The sequence below is a fragment of the Pieris rapae genome, chromosome 14 (genome assembly GCF_905147795.1).
Source record: "Pieris rapae chromosome 14, ilPieRapa1.1, whole genome shotgun sequence".
In the NCBI taxonomy this organism is placed as follows: Eukaryota; Metazoa; Arthropoda; class Insecta; order Lepidoptera; family Pieridae; genus Pieris; species Pieris rapae.
The window spans coordinates 5,257,805-5,276,756 of record NC_059522.1 but is presented as its reverse complement, the minus strand read 5'-3'; the positions used below and the strand labels follow the sequence as shown (position 1 = coordinate 5,276,756).

The following is an 18,952-nucleotide window of genomic DNA, read 5'->3' as shown; positions in this document are numbered from 1 at the left end:
GCTTTGCATGTACTTAGAGCGTCGTTCTAAGCCGATAGGGGTCTGTGTAGAGGAGCATTACAACCAATATTACACAATATTGTAAATCAGATATATGTGGGGTTAGTTTAGCAACAGCATATAAAACGTTAGTTTTATCTTTAAATTCGTCAACATTCATAAGAATAAATTAAATTTCTCACTATGACTGATGGGCAACAGTTTATTACATTGCAATGAATTGGTTTCGATTCCCTGCGAAGCAATATTTTTAGCTAAACATTATCAGCAATTACTGATTGCCTTTTTAAATATACTTTGTTAAATGAGAATTTTATTTCAGGATAGCAACGATGTGGTCATACACTGAAATATGGAGATGAAACGACATGATAAGCCGGGCAGCGTGTCGCCCGTGAAGATTAAGGAGGAAGGCCGGGCTGGAAGGTCGGAGAAGGAGTTGAAGTTGCCGCCGGAGAAATCACTCAGTGATGATAGGCAACGACGCTTGTCACGGTCCAGCGAAAGTTCTAAGGGCACCATAGACAGGTAGATTAGTTATAAAAATGTACTGATATTATATGAACATAAACGTTAAATCATCAAAATAAGTCTCGGCCAGTAAAATGATAAGATGTGTAGTGGGAGGAAGGTTTTCAGATATCAGAGGAATTAGAATATTTATTTCTGCTACAATTTTACGACTATTAACTCAGAAATTAAATATTTATTTGTTTGCAATGACTGCTTATAATATAACATAAAACAAGATAAAAGTAACGACGACGGTTATTGATTTATAAAAATACAACAGTGTAAATCACAAACAAATCTTTATTAAATTAACGCCAGACTTAAAAACCCCAAGTAGATTTTTAAGTAGATATAAGTCCCTTCAACTTACTTTCTCCATTCGCTTCCTGTTAGAACCATAGCAGAAAGGCATAGACAGAGTCAGTTGGAAAAAGCGAAGGTAGCAAAGATATAGGATAACAAGATAAATAAAATAATGTATAAAATGTAAAAAATCTGTATGATATCATTTTTTGTCATGATTGGAAATTAAATGGGCTTTATTATTATTATTTATTATATAATTTATATTCCTTTTAATATCTTAAATATCTTCAGTCTATAGTAATATGTAGACGTGTTTTGCCAACGTATTGGCTGGATTTAAACACAGTCAGTATTTGATTTAATAAACGACTCTTGAAGACAGAGGGTGTACTGAATTTTCTTTATAGATTAGAAATCTAATACTAAATTATGCATACAAATATTTTATCAAAAACTGGAATTAAATTATTACACTGATATGAAGTGACATTTTTATCGTGTTATTGATGAGACCTTTAAAAAAGATAAGTATTTTCAAAACAAAAACAAAATAAGATAAGTGAAGAGAACTTACACACATCTAATTATTTTATTTTTGAAAAAAAAAACTCTGTATAAAATATTTTATATCGACTATATTACTGACTCGATTTCCATCCATATGATATAAATAAAACAGCTAAAATATCAACAATTAATCATACGGTGAAATGCATGCCTTAGACTTAATAATGGACGATTTATCACCGAAGCCTGATCTACTAGACTATAATGAAATGATCATAGAATCGAAAACGAACACAGGACACGTATCTGGATTATTATTAATATTTACGCGTTTTGTTTATAAGAGAAGTAAGTAGGTATATTTAATAGCAACGAATCAATGTTACTAAAAAGATATTTATACTTACGTGGTTGAGCGATGTATAGAAACTTTTTTGTGAGATGTGACTAACATAAATATAAGGTATGTTACATAGGTATTTAATGTCGTAAAAGAATTGTGTTGTAAATATGTCGTTCAAATATTATTTCTAAGCCAACGTCATATTAACATATTAAATCATATTTACAATACATATTATTCGCAATTATAGGGAAAGAAAGATAAATAGTATATTTAAATTCATTGGTACACTTCAAATACTAGCTATCGAATATATACCTTTTTTGTAGCTGGAATTTCAACCTTCGAACTCAAGTATGAGAGTCATACGCTGAAGCCACTAGGCCAACACTGCTCCGTGCTCCATATTTTATTGCCGAGTTGTGTATGCTTACCAACTCAAAAACATTGTTGCTTCGCTGGAAATTTAGATAATTCGATATCTACGTTTTTCAGTAATGCTCCCGTTTAAAGAAAAACACTTTTTTAACGGATTATAGATATGTATTATTATATTTAAACTTATAATTATTTTTACATAATTTTAAATTTAAACCGACGTTTCGCGTGCTTTACAGCGTGCGTGGTCACGGTGACTGAAGACAAAGGTGTTAAATGTCAAAAAGTATTACAGCTGCAGAAAATGTTGTGTTATCTGTATTTATTTCCCCGGAGTTGGTATCGACTAAAAGATGTAGGGTTTTTGCAGAAATTGCTCACGGTGTCCTCCATTTTCGCGGGTTGTTTATTTTGAGATTTTAATTTGGATATTATTGGATCCCAGGTGTTTGATAATTTTAGGCCGTCCTCTCTATTGAAATTGGCATAGGGTACTTAATGTGGAAAGATGAGTTCTATGTGCAGGTTGATGGAGTAGCCATGGGTTCTCCGGTGTCACCTATAGTCGCTGACATCTTCATGGAGGACTTTGAGGAGAGAGCTTTGGCCAATGCCCCGGTTAAACCTAGACTGTACAAGAGATATGTCGATGACACATTTGTAGTACTCCCCAATGACAAAATATCTACATTTCTAACGCATTTAAATTCAATACACAAGAACATTAAATTTACTGTTGAAAAAGAAAACAACAACTGTCTGCCCTTTTTGGACATTTTAATTATACGCAAAGCAGATGGCACACTAGGTCACACAATACACAGAAAGGCAACCCACACAGATAGGTACCTCAATGGTGAATCCCACCACCACCCGTCACAACTGCTCTCTGTCGGTAAATGTTTGTTTCAGAGAGCCCAACGTCTTTGTGATGCGGCCCACCTCAAGGAGGAACTACAGCATGTCAAACAGGTGCTACACCGAAACAAGTTGCGTATCCCCCGGCTGCATCACAGAAACAAAAACAAGACACAAACAGTTCCTCGCCAGCCAGCTTACCTGCCATATGTGAAGGGAGTTACAGATAGAATTAGCCGGGTCCTAAAACGAGCTTCCATTAATACAATTTTCAAGCCGCACAAGAAGATTCAGCAATTCCTAAGACCAATCAAAAGTAACACCCCATTGCAAGATGCAGGTATATACAAACTGGATTGCGACTGTGGCCTGTCTTACATAGGGCAAACTAAACGCAATATGTCCAGCAGACTCAAGGAACACATCGCGGACATAAGACATAGACGACACACAAAATCAGCAGTCTGTGAACACACACTAGATAGGCCTAATCACTACATACGCTTTGACCAACCGAAAGTACTTGCGAAAGAAAAAAGATTCTTCCCAAGATTGGTACGCGAAGCCATTGAAATCAAAAAACACGCCAATTTCAATAGAGAGGACGGCCTAAAATTATCAAACACCTGGGATCCAATAATATCCAAATTAAAATCTCAAAATAAACAACCCGCGAAAATGGAGGACACCGTGAGCAATTTCTGCAAAAACCCTACATCTTTTAGTCGATACCAACTCCGGGGAAATAAATACAGATAACACAACATTTTCTGCAGCTGTAATACTTTTTGACATTTAACACCTTTGTCTTCAGTCACCGTGACCACGCACGCTGTAAAGCACGCGAAACGTCGGTTTAAATTTAAAATTATGTAAAAATAATTATAAGTTTAAATATAATAATACATATCTATAATCCGTTAAAAAAGTGTTTTTCTTTAAATGTGTAAAAGTTATGTAAATAAAAGACAATACTAATGCTCCCGTTTATCTATATTTCTACCTGTTTAAAACCTTTTCTTTAGCTTTAGATATAAAGTAGAGCGTTTACCTACATTACTCAAATTCTGAAATAAGCACTCCCTAGAGAGTCCTAGATTCCGTCTATGTACTCTAAGGAGTGCTTAACTTTACCAAACATATATAACTTATATTCTAAATTGTACATGAGACGATCAATAATGTACTATATAAATTAAGAAAACAACTAACTTAAGGTAACAACTAACGTAACTTAATTAAGGCTTTATACTATATTTACACACCCAAAATGTGATCTAATTTTAAAAAATCATAAATGCAGAACAAATACCAAGGTATATAAAAATGTTTTTTTTTTATATTTCTCAAACTGTATTTTTAACACCTTGTTTAATATTAAAAACAAATGTTTATACCCTCTTATATTTTATAAAAAAAATATTACATACTAAATGCCCTAATTGTACATATGTGTAGCACGCCAAGGTGGGTGTGTAGACACGTCACTACGTTCTAATCATTTAAATTTTGCTTACAGATAATATTATCGCATACACAAATACTCGTCACTAACAAACAGATATATAAAACGAACGTTTGTGTTTCGTGCATAAATAATCAAGAGTTGGTGCAAAGTGCTTTTAAGTAAAGTGGGCATAAATTAAATAATTATCAATAAAAACTATTCGTTTCACTAAAGTAAGTAATTTTAGTTTATGATATTTACGGGAGCAATACTTAGCGCTTAGACTGTCCCCACTGAGCAGATTTTCTTTTGGTTCACACCTGTGACGATGTCAAATACAGCATTTGACTCACCGCCGTTGAACTAATCTAACATTGTAAATAGTAGCACAACATGGGGCTTCATTAAGAAAAGCTATCATAGCAAGTGTTGAGCAAGCCTACACCTAAAGTCATAATAAATCATTGACCGAACAATTTTCTCTTGTAAGTTCATTTTCACGTGTAACAAGAGTTTTAGATTTGCCGTCAATTCACAAAAACAAATGACAAATGAATGCAAAAACTATATTAGGCTACCAAAGAGTTCTAAATTAAAAAAAGTTTTCATTAGCAATGTTTCTAACTGGCCAGTTCTAAATATTTTCAGTGTCACCCACGTAGAAAGTGAAGCATATGAATGTTTTTTTCTTAAAACTCCTAATCCTATAAATATTATATATATTTATGACTTAACATACAATTAAAGAGTATTTTTTTAGAGTTATTGTCGAATTATATTACAATATGGGCCTCGAGTCTAATACTGGATTTATAAAAAAGTGCACTATTTTTTGTTATTTAACTGTTGTGTCTGCCACGGTCATGAAGACGTTTTTTATGACGATAACAGAATATTCTAACTACTGGAGCAACGAATATGTTATCGACAAAAAACTTAAACTCCCAAATGAATGCTCTAGAGATATATAAATATGCTTGTAATTTTATGTAAACATACAATATTGGGTAATATATTATTAGTTAGTTATTAGTATATTAATTAGTATTAAATTAATAAAAAAATATTAAATACGTAATATTTACTAATTCACACTATCGATCATGCATTTATCGTAAGAAGAAAATATTGATATGTATGTCTACAGTAATCGTCTCAAATAGCGATCCGACCCGGAAACAAATTACAAATTTTCTTATTAATTTTATAAACAAACATTATCGTAGATGATATAGTGTAAGGATCTTATTGCGTTTCCAAACCTTTATATTTTACTTTAATTCAATCGATAATGCGTATTAAGTAAACTATTCTTTGAGAAGAATAAACCAAAGATTTTTCTATTATTGGGTATCTTCAAATGTTATATACAAATAATTTTACTTCTTATCATTTTTATTAGCATTCGTTCCATCTGAATACTGAGGGTACTCAAATTCCGTCGAAGTGAATTCCATTCGGTTGCGAATTGTTTGTATGGGAGCGCCCACTAACTAATAGAAGAATCGATAGGCTGATGAATTTCTAGTCCAACAATTTATCATACGACTTTTGACCTTTTTTATATGTTGATGTTCTCTGAGCTGTGATGTATGTACATAATCATCCATACTCAAATTGCCCTTATTGAAGGTGATATAAAAACAGTATTTAAGCGACGACTGTCTGATTTGCACTTGGTAACTGTCAATACTTAAACTTTACTTTAATCTTCTACTTTTTTTTAATCTTCTCTAAAAAACTTAAAAATTTACGATGAGATTCTATCAAATCGGTGATAAACAGTATCCTTTAAGGGTATCAGATGGTTTTCATTAAAATAATTGTTTCATTAAGACTAAACAAATTCTCGTAAATCATTTTATTTTGTACAATGACTGTATTGTTTAGTAGCGTTATCCACAGATTATATAGTACGTATGTACGCTGCTAAATGTACAAAGGCTTTTCAAATACAGCTGTCTTTTCACTTCCCTTTTCATAAATAGAAATTAATTAGTAGCTGAATTACCTGATATTTGCAACGCAATAGATAATAATAGCCTACGATCAACGAGGTTTTTACACTAAAAGAAAATATTCTAATATCTTTACTCCATTAATAAAAAATTCAAAGTTTTATCACTCAAAAATGAAGAAAGAAATTTTTCTTTTGAATTCACTGTTCCCTGGCAAAGAAAAAAACTTTTAGAACCTCGCTGTATTTGCATAGTACATAAAACTGAATAGTATAGTACATAAATATTCTTTAGTATTTTCATATTTTCACTTTATTACAGACAGGATTCCAGATCATCGCTAAGCCCGAAAGTTCCCCGCAAATACTTCACTAATTGGAAACAAGCTTGCGATAAAACAAAAGATAAAACGAAAGAACTGCTGAAGCGTTGGAAGACGTTACCGGAAGGTGAGGCTGCACAGATGTCGGAGCCCGGTCGCAGCGAGGAAGAAAAGCACGGATGGAGTGTGCACGTTTGGAGTAGGTATTTATACTTTTACACTACATAGTTTTGCCATAATTAATAATAATTGCCAATAATTGTTTTACTACAAAAATATTATAAACCACAAATAATGTGTGAGTGTGAAGAGAATCAAATAGCTTAGTTTATATTATAGTTTTAAAATATTGATAGTATTAGTATTTATATTATATTATATATTGGGGGTTTTGGTCATACTAAGTGAACTATTTATAAGAAAAAAAAGTCTTGCATATACTATGACTTATTTGGACGGGTTTACATTAAAATAAGCCAGATTCTGCCTTTTCCTACATAAAATATACGTAACACAATATGTTTAAAGATATCTGATATCGGGCGGCGATGCCTATCCATAGGGAATTTAATGGGGATTCGTAGCCTTGTAGAGGCTTCCCCGCACATATGCTACGAAGGCTACGAATATCTATGTATCGTAATATTTACCTTTAATAACTTTTTATACTATTTTTTTCCATTTTTATTACGCTGATTCAATAGAATTTAATTAATTAATTCTTCTGTCAATGTCAAATTAAAATATTCATCAGACTCATATGCATTGTATTTAATACTTTTGAATAAAAACTTACGTAATAAAAGTAGGTTCGTTCTATTTATTCTTGACACAGAAACTACAATCACGTTGGCTTAGCTTCAATGTTGATTACGAATTCATTTACAATAACTATGTCAAAGAAAATCGTACAAACCAAAAAGATATCTGATCAAATACGCAAAACGAGAAGGTCCAATATAAAAGAGAAAGGGTTTTATAAATTCAAAAATATGATGGCAAGAAACCTATTAATGCAGGACACTCAAACGAGAATCAAGCCTAGAAAGACATCTAAAACGAAGATTTACAAACGTTAAAATTATTGATTTTTAGTTATAATACTTTCCAGCAGTGTTTGAAGGTTGAGTAATTTGATACATTTATAATGTAACTGTGAAATTAAAAAAATATGTTGATAAAATTTCTATGAATCAGCTGTTGTTGCTAGTATTAAAATCTTACGTCTTGTCATATATTGTACATGTTAAACAATAATGTATTTTTTGTAAATACTTCTTGAACACAGAAAATTACCAAAAAACTCAAATTTTGTTGTGACAGTAAGTAAATGTGTTAAACCTCTACATGGACAATAGTTATTGACATAAAATTAGCGACAAAACATTAATAATACTGAATTGCGCGGACATAGTTAGAAATTAACAGTTGGTAATGCGTTGTTAATGGCTGTAAATTATTATGAAGAGCTGTGCTTCATTCTACTCAAATCGGATGTGAATAGAGAAATATTTAAATCCATCTAACGTTTGATTCGTTTGTATTTCCATTCATGAAATATTAATCGATCTTCGTTTGATCGATCTCTTTTATTCGAAGCTATTTTCTGAACGTTGTGGATGTGATAGAATGAAAATTACTATTATTGCTACATTTCGTTTTATGTTTTTTTTTAAATATCTTCATAAACAATTCATGAATATAAGTGTATATTAACCCTTTATGTGAAAGAAGGAAAAGCTTTCGAAAAAAGTATGGGACTCACTATAAATGTCTATCCCGCCCTACTAAATCACTGCCACAATACGAAAATTTTGTCTCGTCGCCATTCTACCTTAGTAGTATTATTCTGTCGTGTTCTTCGTATTACGGGTTGTAATTTCTTGCGACTGACACGGAATCTGCTGGATATATAACGTTAACAAATAAGTGAATTTAATTTCTGTTCATATATTAATAAAAACAACTTAATTTAAATGTTATTAATCATACTAACGACCAATTTATAATTTATCCAAATTCATGTTTAATTAAATATCAATGATTACATAATGTCACTGTTTATATTTAAGACTAAACATTAAGTAATTTTAACTCTGTAATATAAAATTACTACAATAACATATTTCTTTATAAAGTTTAGAGGTATTATTAGTAAAGTTATATAAGTTTCTTTAAAGGCTGGCAACGCACTCGCAAGCCCTCTGGTCACTTAACATCAAGTGAACCTCCTGCCCGTACGCCCCGCCCCTATTTAAAAAAAACATGGTTTTCACTATGATTGAAATAACATTTTTTATCGTTGATTTTTCGACCCATATAAAGATTAAATACACATCAAACGCACCGGTACAAAAACTGACTTTATTGAAAACTGTCCGAATCGCTAGATTTATTACAATACACGGGAACTCGAATCGTCAGTTATTTTTTGAAATTGTTAGCATGCGATTATATCCCTATCCTCATTCTTATCCTATACATTTGTACTGTTAAGCTAAATGATTTTCAATGTAGAACGTAAACTATATAGTAAAATCTAAAGATTTGACATTCGATAATTTTTTTAACTTTCGCTAAAATCGTGGATAGGCTGAAGTATTTCGACAATCCCTCTTTTGCATTATCATTGCATCCCGAAAAGATCTTAAAAGTTTTTCCTTAAATTCCACTTATAAATTAGTAGAATATCAGGATTTTTACATAAAGTATTGACAATATCGCCATATTTTTTATATATGTATCCATGAGCTAAATAAAAGGCGATTGAAGCGGCAATTGATAATAAATAATTACGTCAATTATCAAGCAATTTGAGTATACATATAATATTACTTCTTTAACAAACCTTAGAAAATGTATATAATATTAGTTTCATACTGTATTAACTTTAAACAAAAGCGCACCAAATATAATATGATATTATTCTGTAATATTAAACCAAGTCAAAGGACTCAAGAAGAAGCCAGCGGTTTCTTTGAGACGAGAAAGAAAAGCTCTTCATTTTACTATGAAAATTTGAAACTTTAGTATTCGCTGCAGTTTGTCAAGTAAAATACGACACGGGGCAATGATTTTTAAAGCGTTTCAAATATAAAAACATCGTTATCTATTGCTAGCACGCCTGTCGATAGCAGTAATTAAATTTCAAAACCCTAAATAAGTTAAAAAGTCTTCAGTGATTTTAAGGCACGGTTTGATACGATGCAAATGGTGTATGTAACGAATACTAATGCAAATAAACATCAAACCAAATGAGAAAACCTATAGCCAAACTAAAACATATTTATAGAAAAAATATGAATATGGCTATCCTTGTAAATTCAGATAGGGTGCAATTTGCTACCGGGAGCCTTAGTACCTATTGTTTGAATTGTAGTAACATTATTAAATTCTACAATTGATTCACTCAAACATTCATAATCAAATCAATTAAAAAAATCATGAATCGTTCATGAAATGCCTTTATCAGCCGGATTAATTTATTGCTAAAAACAATAAACGCATCATTCGATCGATTTATTTATTTGTTCTGTAAATACAAATGAAAATAATTAATTTTAATTGTCTCGTAATTACTGAGCACCAGTCTTAATTGTTAACAATAACTCAATATATAATTATTCATACAAAATAAATCGGTCTAATCAAAGAAGGTAATCGTCCTGTTCTGCATTTTCTGCAATTTGTGTTGCAATGAAAAGAGATATTACTGTGATCTTTTTCAGTGAGTTCAGTTGATATTAGTGTTTATGGGCTTTTTTCTAGTGGATGCCTGCAAACGTGTATTTTACGTGGTTTGGAATAAATGTAGGATGGGTCTTCGTATATCTTTAATTGAAGAATTTACTTAATAATCTGGATTACATCTTTCTTATCATTTTTTAAATCTAAATGTAGTTAACGAACTTTCAGTATGAATGTATTTACCTTATGTATATGTGTTAGTATTAAACAACATATTAACTGCTTGTCTGCCCATTGGTATAGTACGGAATTACCATTAGTTAAGAAGGAAATTTAAATAAAAAATAAATCATTGCCGCTACAATCTCATTAGGTCTGGGCCTCAGATTTCTGAATCTGTTTCGTGATTATTTTTCAATCTAATTGGCAAGTTAGATTTTGGGTCTAAGACATGTCAGTTTCCTAACGATGTTTTCCTTCACCGTTCAGCGAAAGTGTGCACATGGAAAGAAAGTCCATTGGTGCACAGCCGGGGATCGAACCTACTAGCTCAGGGTATGACAGTCGCACGCTGAAGCCACTAGGCCAACACTGCTCAAGAAAACTTATCGTAATATACTGTTTACTTAGAGAGAAAAACTCACTAACACAATATCTACGTGAATAAACAAGATTCATGGAACTTTAAATAATGCGTGCCAAAATGGTGATCTTCAGTGCACTTAACTTATAGGATAAAAAGAGTAATAGACAATATAATTCTTCCAACATAATCCTACTAATAACTAAGCGAATGTAAAAAAATACGGATCGTGTCGCGTATCTGTTCTTGGGCAAATACTGAGCAATCACAATCAATCGATACGTGGCAATATTTCACTTTTAATTATACATTGTCTCTTTTAAGTATAAACTGAAAATTATATCATACAAACCGAGCAGATTAATAAAATAATATTCACGCTGTAATTTAAGCTCATGTAATTAGTAAGTCGCAGTGAATTGGTGATAAGGAACACGATTATGTCGTTTAATCACGACAGTGTAATGTGTTTGTTAGAGTATGCAAAGTGGTTAGAATTACTTAAGTTACAGCGAAGATTAGGCTTTAACACATTTACATAAGATCGAGAATTGTTCGAAACGCGAAGACGTATCAAAATTTGTTTCTTGAAAAATACCGACACGTTGTAATGTGCGTTTAGGCTTGTAGCGTCTATCGACTTAATGCTTTGTTTTTGCTATCTTTTTTGCTACCCATCACCCGTCGTGTAAGTTAATTTAATCATTTTATCTCAACAGCAACCTGGGTAAATCGTTGTAGCGAAGACTTGGAATGCCTGGATTTAGAGGAAGAACAGCCTTTAGCCCAGCTTAGCACTGTACAAAATGAAAAGATGACACTTTTCTTCACTGAACTTCTGGACCATGACAGAGATGACGTCATCTGTGACCAAGATTTTGATACATTTTTTGAGGTATAACCCAATTAAGTCTTTCTTGCCAAACAAAAATGTATATTTTCTTTCATCATGTATAATTTTTAAATTTGGAATGTCTATTAATGTTGTTTTAGAATACGAGTATATGGCTTGGCAATCTTTTTTTTTCATTAAATCCTAATTATGACTTGTTGCATGAACCTTAGGAGTTTTAAGAACGTACTATATTCAATATACATCGCCGATATTCACATAAGGATATAGCATGTATGAACTAAGGCAAATACGACATTCGATTTATTTACAATATAACAATCTAGCAAAGTTGAGCATCAATAATAATAGTAGAAGTAATTAGGTTTTTTAAAAATTACAAACTAACGTTTTTCTAATAAATATACCTTAATTTAGACTCCAGGTCATCAGGCTATAGCTACCATAAAGAACTTCATATTTTTAAGCTAATATTATATCCAATGTCATATATAATAAGCTAACTCATTGATATATGACATTGGATCCGCTCCATTAACCTAAGTTATTGAGTCATAAAAATATGACATATAGGAATATGTGTATATGCATTTGAAATAGTTCCACAGAACCTTTGTTACTTTTTACTCCACTTATTTCCCACGGGAAATTATAGTTTATGACGCCATAATCTAATATTTTAAGCTATCGAACTTAATAGTTTTCATGTTTGGTTCATGCCATCAGTGAATACAGGCATTGTTAATTTTATAACAATATTATCTCTACTTTATAGAAAAAGGTAATATGATAAAATATTGAAATAACGAATAAATATGTTTGAATTGAGTTAGTTTAAGTCTTAACTCCAATTATATAGCGTCTACATTTTAAAAGCACATTTTACAATTCTTTTTTGTTTACATATGTAAAACTTTTTAAACTTCATAAAACCTTAATTTACGCTGACGCCTGCTCGGCGTGGTTAAATAAAAATAACCATAACAATGACTTAACAAATGTAGGAATAAAAGTTTATAGCACTCGGTGAAGAAATAGGGACAATTAAATGAAATTTACAGAAGCTGGCCCATTTTGCGGACTGGTCGCCCAACTCATCGGAGTTTCACATACTCCTGGAAGTGAAGAGAGAATTCATCGAACATTTCCTCGACCCATTGCCCAACAAGTGAGTTGACTGGTACAACTTTTGTTTGCGTTGTAACTTCTCATTGTTTTCAATTGTTTAGTATTTATTTATACAATTAGCTTAAGGATCTTCTTCAAAGCATTAATTTTAATATTTATTTTTACTGAATAATGAAGAAATGTAATGTATGTAATATAACTAATATGTACTATATTTGGTTTGGTTATATACTTATACGTAGAAAAAGAGTACAATTTATTCTCATTATATAAAACCTTTTTGCAAAAAATCTAAGATAGGAAGTACGTGATCCGACCGGAAATAGCACTTTCAGGTAAATTAGAGATAAAGGTTATACGTGACACCAAGTTTCCTTAGCCTTAGTAATAGTTCGAGTATAAACCTACCTGATTGGAGGATATCAACAGTGAAAATTACGTTCGGAATGTGAAATAAAATTCAATTTTACCAAAGTTAAATTCAAAAAACTTAATTATTTTAAAAATTGTAAAATTAAACGATAAAATAGTTACGAAATTTTTTTTATTAAAATTTTCTTAAAGATAATATTAAATATTTGCAGATATTGGTCGTGATCTTAACAAATTATTTCTTGTGTCAAATCAGATCAAGATGAAATTACATTGTCGACAGTAAAATTATCCCTAAGATATTTAACCGCGTCTGATCAAACGTCATTTAAATAACGTGTTTTCTGACATTAACGGCATTTTCCCTTTAGATTTGCTGAATTACCCTACTACAGACGCGTTTGTGGTCCCGAAGCCGGTGGGTTACCCGGACGGACGACACTTGAAGGCTGGCTGGCTAGATGGGCGCTTCTATTGAGTGAACCAAACAAGTTTGCTGATTTACCGTTATATTTGCAGTACTTCTGCAAGATTTTGTTCCACATTATTGATAGGACAGGTACGTATAAACAAAACCGTGAAAATTGCGATTCCTATAGAAAATAATTAATAATTAAACTAATTTATATGGTTCTGCTAAATTACCTAACTGTTAGTGCGTTATAAATAATTCAAAGTGATTATTTCTCATGACAAACGATACCAAAGGGAAATTCAAAGGCCCACATACGTTGAGTGCCAAACGAATTGATGTCTCATTGGAGACGTGTTGTTGTACTCCTCTTCTTCATGGCTGCAAGCACTGGAATCGACCTCCCCCAGCTTAATATATCAAATAGGACCATTTGGGAATGACATAACAATGTCAATGTCAATAACAATGTCATAACAAATAATTCATGCCCTCGGAAAACCAACGAAGAACTCTAGATTGCCTGAAGAAGAAATAGGTCATAAATGTGCCTCGCTAGATTGCTATAATTATTTAATATATAATAAGTAATGAAAAAGATACAAGTAATGAAAAAGGATACGGACAAAATATTTCAACTAATACCTACTAATGCGTAAAAAATAGCAAGCAGTAACATAAAATAATGGCAAAAGGTTTAAATTTTATTTACTCTACTGTTGCCTATATATTAAACTAAATAAACAGAGGGGAGACTGTGATTAAAAAAGCCAAGGTTCAATAAATCTACGTGATCTTGATAAATCTGGTTGATGAATAGGATTAATTTGACGTAAGTGTACCTGTCGGGAGCCTTAGGCAATGAAATACGATAATTACGATCGACAATCATAGTAATAACGGCTTTATTTCATTGTAATAAAACTCATTATTGTAAAAATGTGAATATAAGAACCAAAAATTGTTGGGAAAATTGATGGACAATTAACAGCCTTCACTTGAACGAAACAAAAATTTACAAAATTAATTACGTACCTGCATCATTTGACGCAATTTTATTTCATCAGCTGTTATTTTTATTATATTACTAAGTTAATTTATTTTTGCTTTGATTTTTACCAGTAGATATATTTTTACGCAATTTAACAAATCTTTTAACTAACCTTTATATTATAATACAGTAAGACGAAAACACGAAACTCCTAAATATTATATTGTATATTATGATTCCGATATCATGTTCGTATATAATATAGTTTTATTTTGTGAAACTGTTTTAGGATACATCCAATATTCTTTGTAGAGATGTGTGTGTTTTTGCTTATAAATAAATATAACATAATGTTACGAAGACGGGTCAACTGTGTAATAACTAATGTTTTTAGATTTTTCCACTAGTTAGAGAACTTTTCAGCAGGCTGAAATATGATTTATGACCATTTCAGGAGACGGTCAATCACACATTAGAAAATCGTAATTTACTTAATGTTACCCTAGTTTTCGGGAGGCTGAAACATTATTTCATACAGTTTCAAAAAACTCACTTTTTAGGAGACCCGTTTTCAGGCCTGGTTATACCCCTTTGTTGAAGGAATATTCAAGACGCGACCAATCAGTTCAGTTTCGAATGCGATTTCAAATGATAATCGAAGAAAAGGTGCGAATAAAGTGAACACAAGTGATAAAGTACTGTGTGAAGTGTGTTTTAATTAAGTGATTAGTGACAGTTTTTTGTGTGTGTGTTTTAGTGAATTTATGTGCATAATTTCCGGTTTTTTAGTGTAAACAAATTCTTCAAAATATAAAATCCTTAAAGAAATCTACGGCGTTTTCTATCCGTTCCATAGCTCGACTATATAGAGCTGAGAAGTGAAAGCAGGTAACGATACCAATAAAATAAAAATAAAATAATAACAGCCGCATAGTGGGCTTGTAAAGGCGGAAATAAGGCTTTAAATATACCTAACTTTAAATATACATTCTAAATTCTTCCCTAAAAACTAAAACCTAATAAACGACAAAGCGCAAAATGTTAGAATAGAAAAATAATTGAAATCTCCGTTTCAAATGATATTTCAAGGGATTTCAGAGTTGGCAATTGAATTGAAATTTCAAGCCAAAATCCTACTTCGTACGTTCCTATTTCTTACAACTCTTATTATATTATATTCCCTCGGCCTCTTTGTTTCAAGTCTAAATCCGACAGCTGCTCACAAAATAAAATATAAAACACACGATGTACTGCCAAATGCAAGGCAGGCATATAAAATGCTATTCATTTTAAAACTCAAAATAGAAGTGCATATTCTTATGATGTTTATTTATATTAAATCGGTAAAATACGTGAATTATGAAATTCATTATTTTAGAAAATCTAAAATTTTGAGATATGGATATGTACCTATCCATATCGGGATATATAGTAAAGTCAGTTTAATATGTCTAAATTACTTCTATTATATTATATCGCATTCACAGATAATATTTCCATAGGTGTTGGAGAGATAACAAAGGATGCCCTTGCATCATTTTACCGGTCAGTAGTTGGTTTACCAGCGAAAAGAATAGAAGAAATCATTGATACTGCTTATGACCGGATGACGAGTGTAAGTATATCAATTTTAGTTCGTATTACAGATATTTCCTTCAAAATTCTTGCAGGATTAATCATATTAAGACTTTCATCCGAAAGCAAGGACATACGGGGTTAATTAATAATAAATTACAATAAATAATCTAGTGATGCTACCTTGCCTTGGCATCAGATTGCATCTGTTTCTTTGATATGTTTTTATAGACATCCACTTGTCTATAAAAACATACTAAATATTAAATCAGCCTGCTGTGTCTTGATGCATGGCGCCGTCGTAGCAAGTGTTAATTAAATAGAAAGAACAGTTCAATGATGCAGTCTTCATTCAGAGGTGAGAGTCTCTGAAATCACTAGGCCAACACTGTTGAATGCAGTTAAGAATGTGCGAAATGAGAAATCTTATTCGTTTGAAACGTACCGCAATCTGATCACAATGTCTAAATAGAAAATATTTCATAAGATTGTTTAATTTCTTTTTAAGCTGAGTCATTACCTTTCTCTATATTATTTTATGTATTACTTCTAGTCGAATTAATAAGTGCAGGAATTTTTACCCATCTCTGTAGCACAGATATTGTTGACAACTTTAATTATTTAACTAACTGTTAAACGGTGCTTATTTATTTCAGAATAGCTACCTTATTCTGGATTACGGCACCTTCGTACACTGTTACATAAATTGGCTCATGGGCAAGAATCCCAACGGTCCAGGACAGTGGGTACTTGTCCCTTCAAAGGACTCCCTCCCACAGCCGCCTTTTCCAGTGGACTATAGCGCCTTAAACACAGAACCTGGCAAGTTAGAACCATACGCGCCAGATAAAAAAACTAATCGACACTCTGTTATCGTTTAAGTTTATGTGAAATGTTTTGTTACGTAGCTCTTTAATAGTAAATACAGTGTCACCAGGTTAGCTAATATATTATGATTGAGTATCACAGTTGAAGAATTATTTAAAAAGTATTGGAATTTACTCTTCTCATATTGCCTGCGTATTTTTTGTTGTTGTTGATTTATAACTTTTAGGTGACCATCTCGAACAATTATATCCAGTAAATTTAATTGTTTTAACAAATGTTATTTTCTTTTAAAGTTGTGGTACTTGCGTTACTAAATTGCATAACTTATATGGTAGCGGCTGATTGTGGTAGATATTACAGTGTACCTACTCACTATACATGCGATATGTCAAAAACCTGTCACGATTATACAAGCTTACCTACGTGATCAATATATAAATTGGATATACTTCATAATTAGTTAACAATAAGCTGATAAACAAAACCCCTTAACGAATCTTACGAAAACCAATTGCGATGTAATTCTTCCATAATCCATGGCGCTAAATTAAAAAATTAAAAAAACGTGGTACGAAACTTAAATTTTGATCATGGTGAACGGTTTTATAGCGTGGTAAACTTGTCGATAATATGCTGTCTTATGTATTGCCTTGGAGGACATTTGTTTTCACAATAAAGAGTACCTACCAAAAGTATGGTTAAACAAGTGTTGGTAGACAAGAACATAACGATTGTGAGTAATACTATTCTCGTGGACATTCTCATTTAGTATAGAAATATCTATAATACATAGACATGGTTTGACGCTTTATACACATGTTAATAAAATTGTAACTAAGAATTTATTACACTGACAAAGATTTTAAGAAGGTAACGTAATTTGTACAATAAACAGCATAAAAAACTACAATTTGGCTATTTATATTTTTTCTATCCTAAGCGAAGCTAATCAATTTCCGTAAGAGTTCTGAAGAAAATTTTACTTCGTTTATTTACTTTACGGACGAAGTTTAAATATCAATAGCATTGATTGAATTTAAAAGTTTTAAAAGGAAAATTGTTCTTGTTTATTTGATAAAACCACGGTATAACAAGATATTTTTTAAACTTATAAGATAATATAAAATTAATATAGTTTAGAGTAGCATCCAAGAATTTTGATTTGCCTTTAAGTCTAGCAAAATAACAGTCCATAATAGCAAGTTATATTGCAACAACGCATATTATGTTGTCCACCGTCCATAGAAGTGGTGATTTTTATGCTATGATTTCTATGTATGCCTGATCCTCTATTGTTTACGTTGCTGTATTTGACGATTTACCGGAAATGTGTAGACTTAGCGTAAATATCAAAAAACTAGATTACTGCGTCTTGGTCGGCCTAGTTTGTTGGCTTCACAAAAACACGTCACGCAAACGACTTATCCTACTTTTAAATTCTGCTTAATTGAAATGAAACGCTTTAATATTTTGGTAACTTGACCAATCTATACGCCTTTAGATATTTAATAATTAAGATAAATGTAAATAGAGTAAATACGTGCACAACACGGTAAGCAAGAACTGCCTTAATGTAAGTCTCCTCACTTTACGTATAGCCTTATTTTGTACCTTAGGTATAGTTTATTCTATTGTAAAGTCACCAAATAAAGAGTTTAATAGAATTGACTTTTTGTTAGCAACCTTACATTTTAACAGTTGAACTAAGCAAATGCTATGCCCGCAATTACTGGTTTTCGATTTAATTAATCATATCAGAGTCAAAGAATAGTGTACCTGTGTATAATGATATGCAACAAACAATACTATTACAATTAAAAAGGTATGGCGAGACTGGTTTCCAAACAAGGCAAGAACTCGAGATATGGATAATCAGGCTTTAATTCAACAG

General features: G+C 31.6%; 1 protein-coding gene across 1 annotated transcript; it reads left to right on the top strand.

The window, feature by feature from the left end:
* Positions 1 to 337: 337 nt before the first annotated feature.
* Positions 338 to 18,725, top strand: LOC110993018. The gene is made up of 7 exons (XM_045631014.1): positions 338 to 528; positions 6,632 to 6,831; positions 11,622 to 11,797; positions 12,817 to 12,923; positions 13,627 to 13,814; positions 16,161 to 16,273; positions 16,890 to 18,725. The coding sequence occupies exons 1-7, from the start codon at positions 353 to 355 to the stop codon at positions 17,112 to 17,114; spliced, it is 1,185 nt and encodes a 394-aa protein (XP_045486970.1). The 5' UTR covers positions 338 to 352; the 3' UTR covers positions 17,115 to 18,725.
* The last annotated feature ends 227 nt before the right edge of the window (positions 18,726 to 18,952 follow it).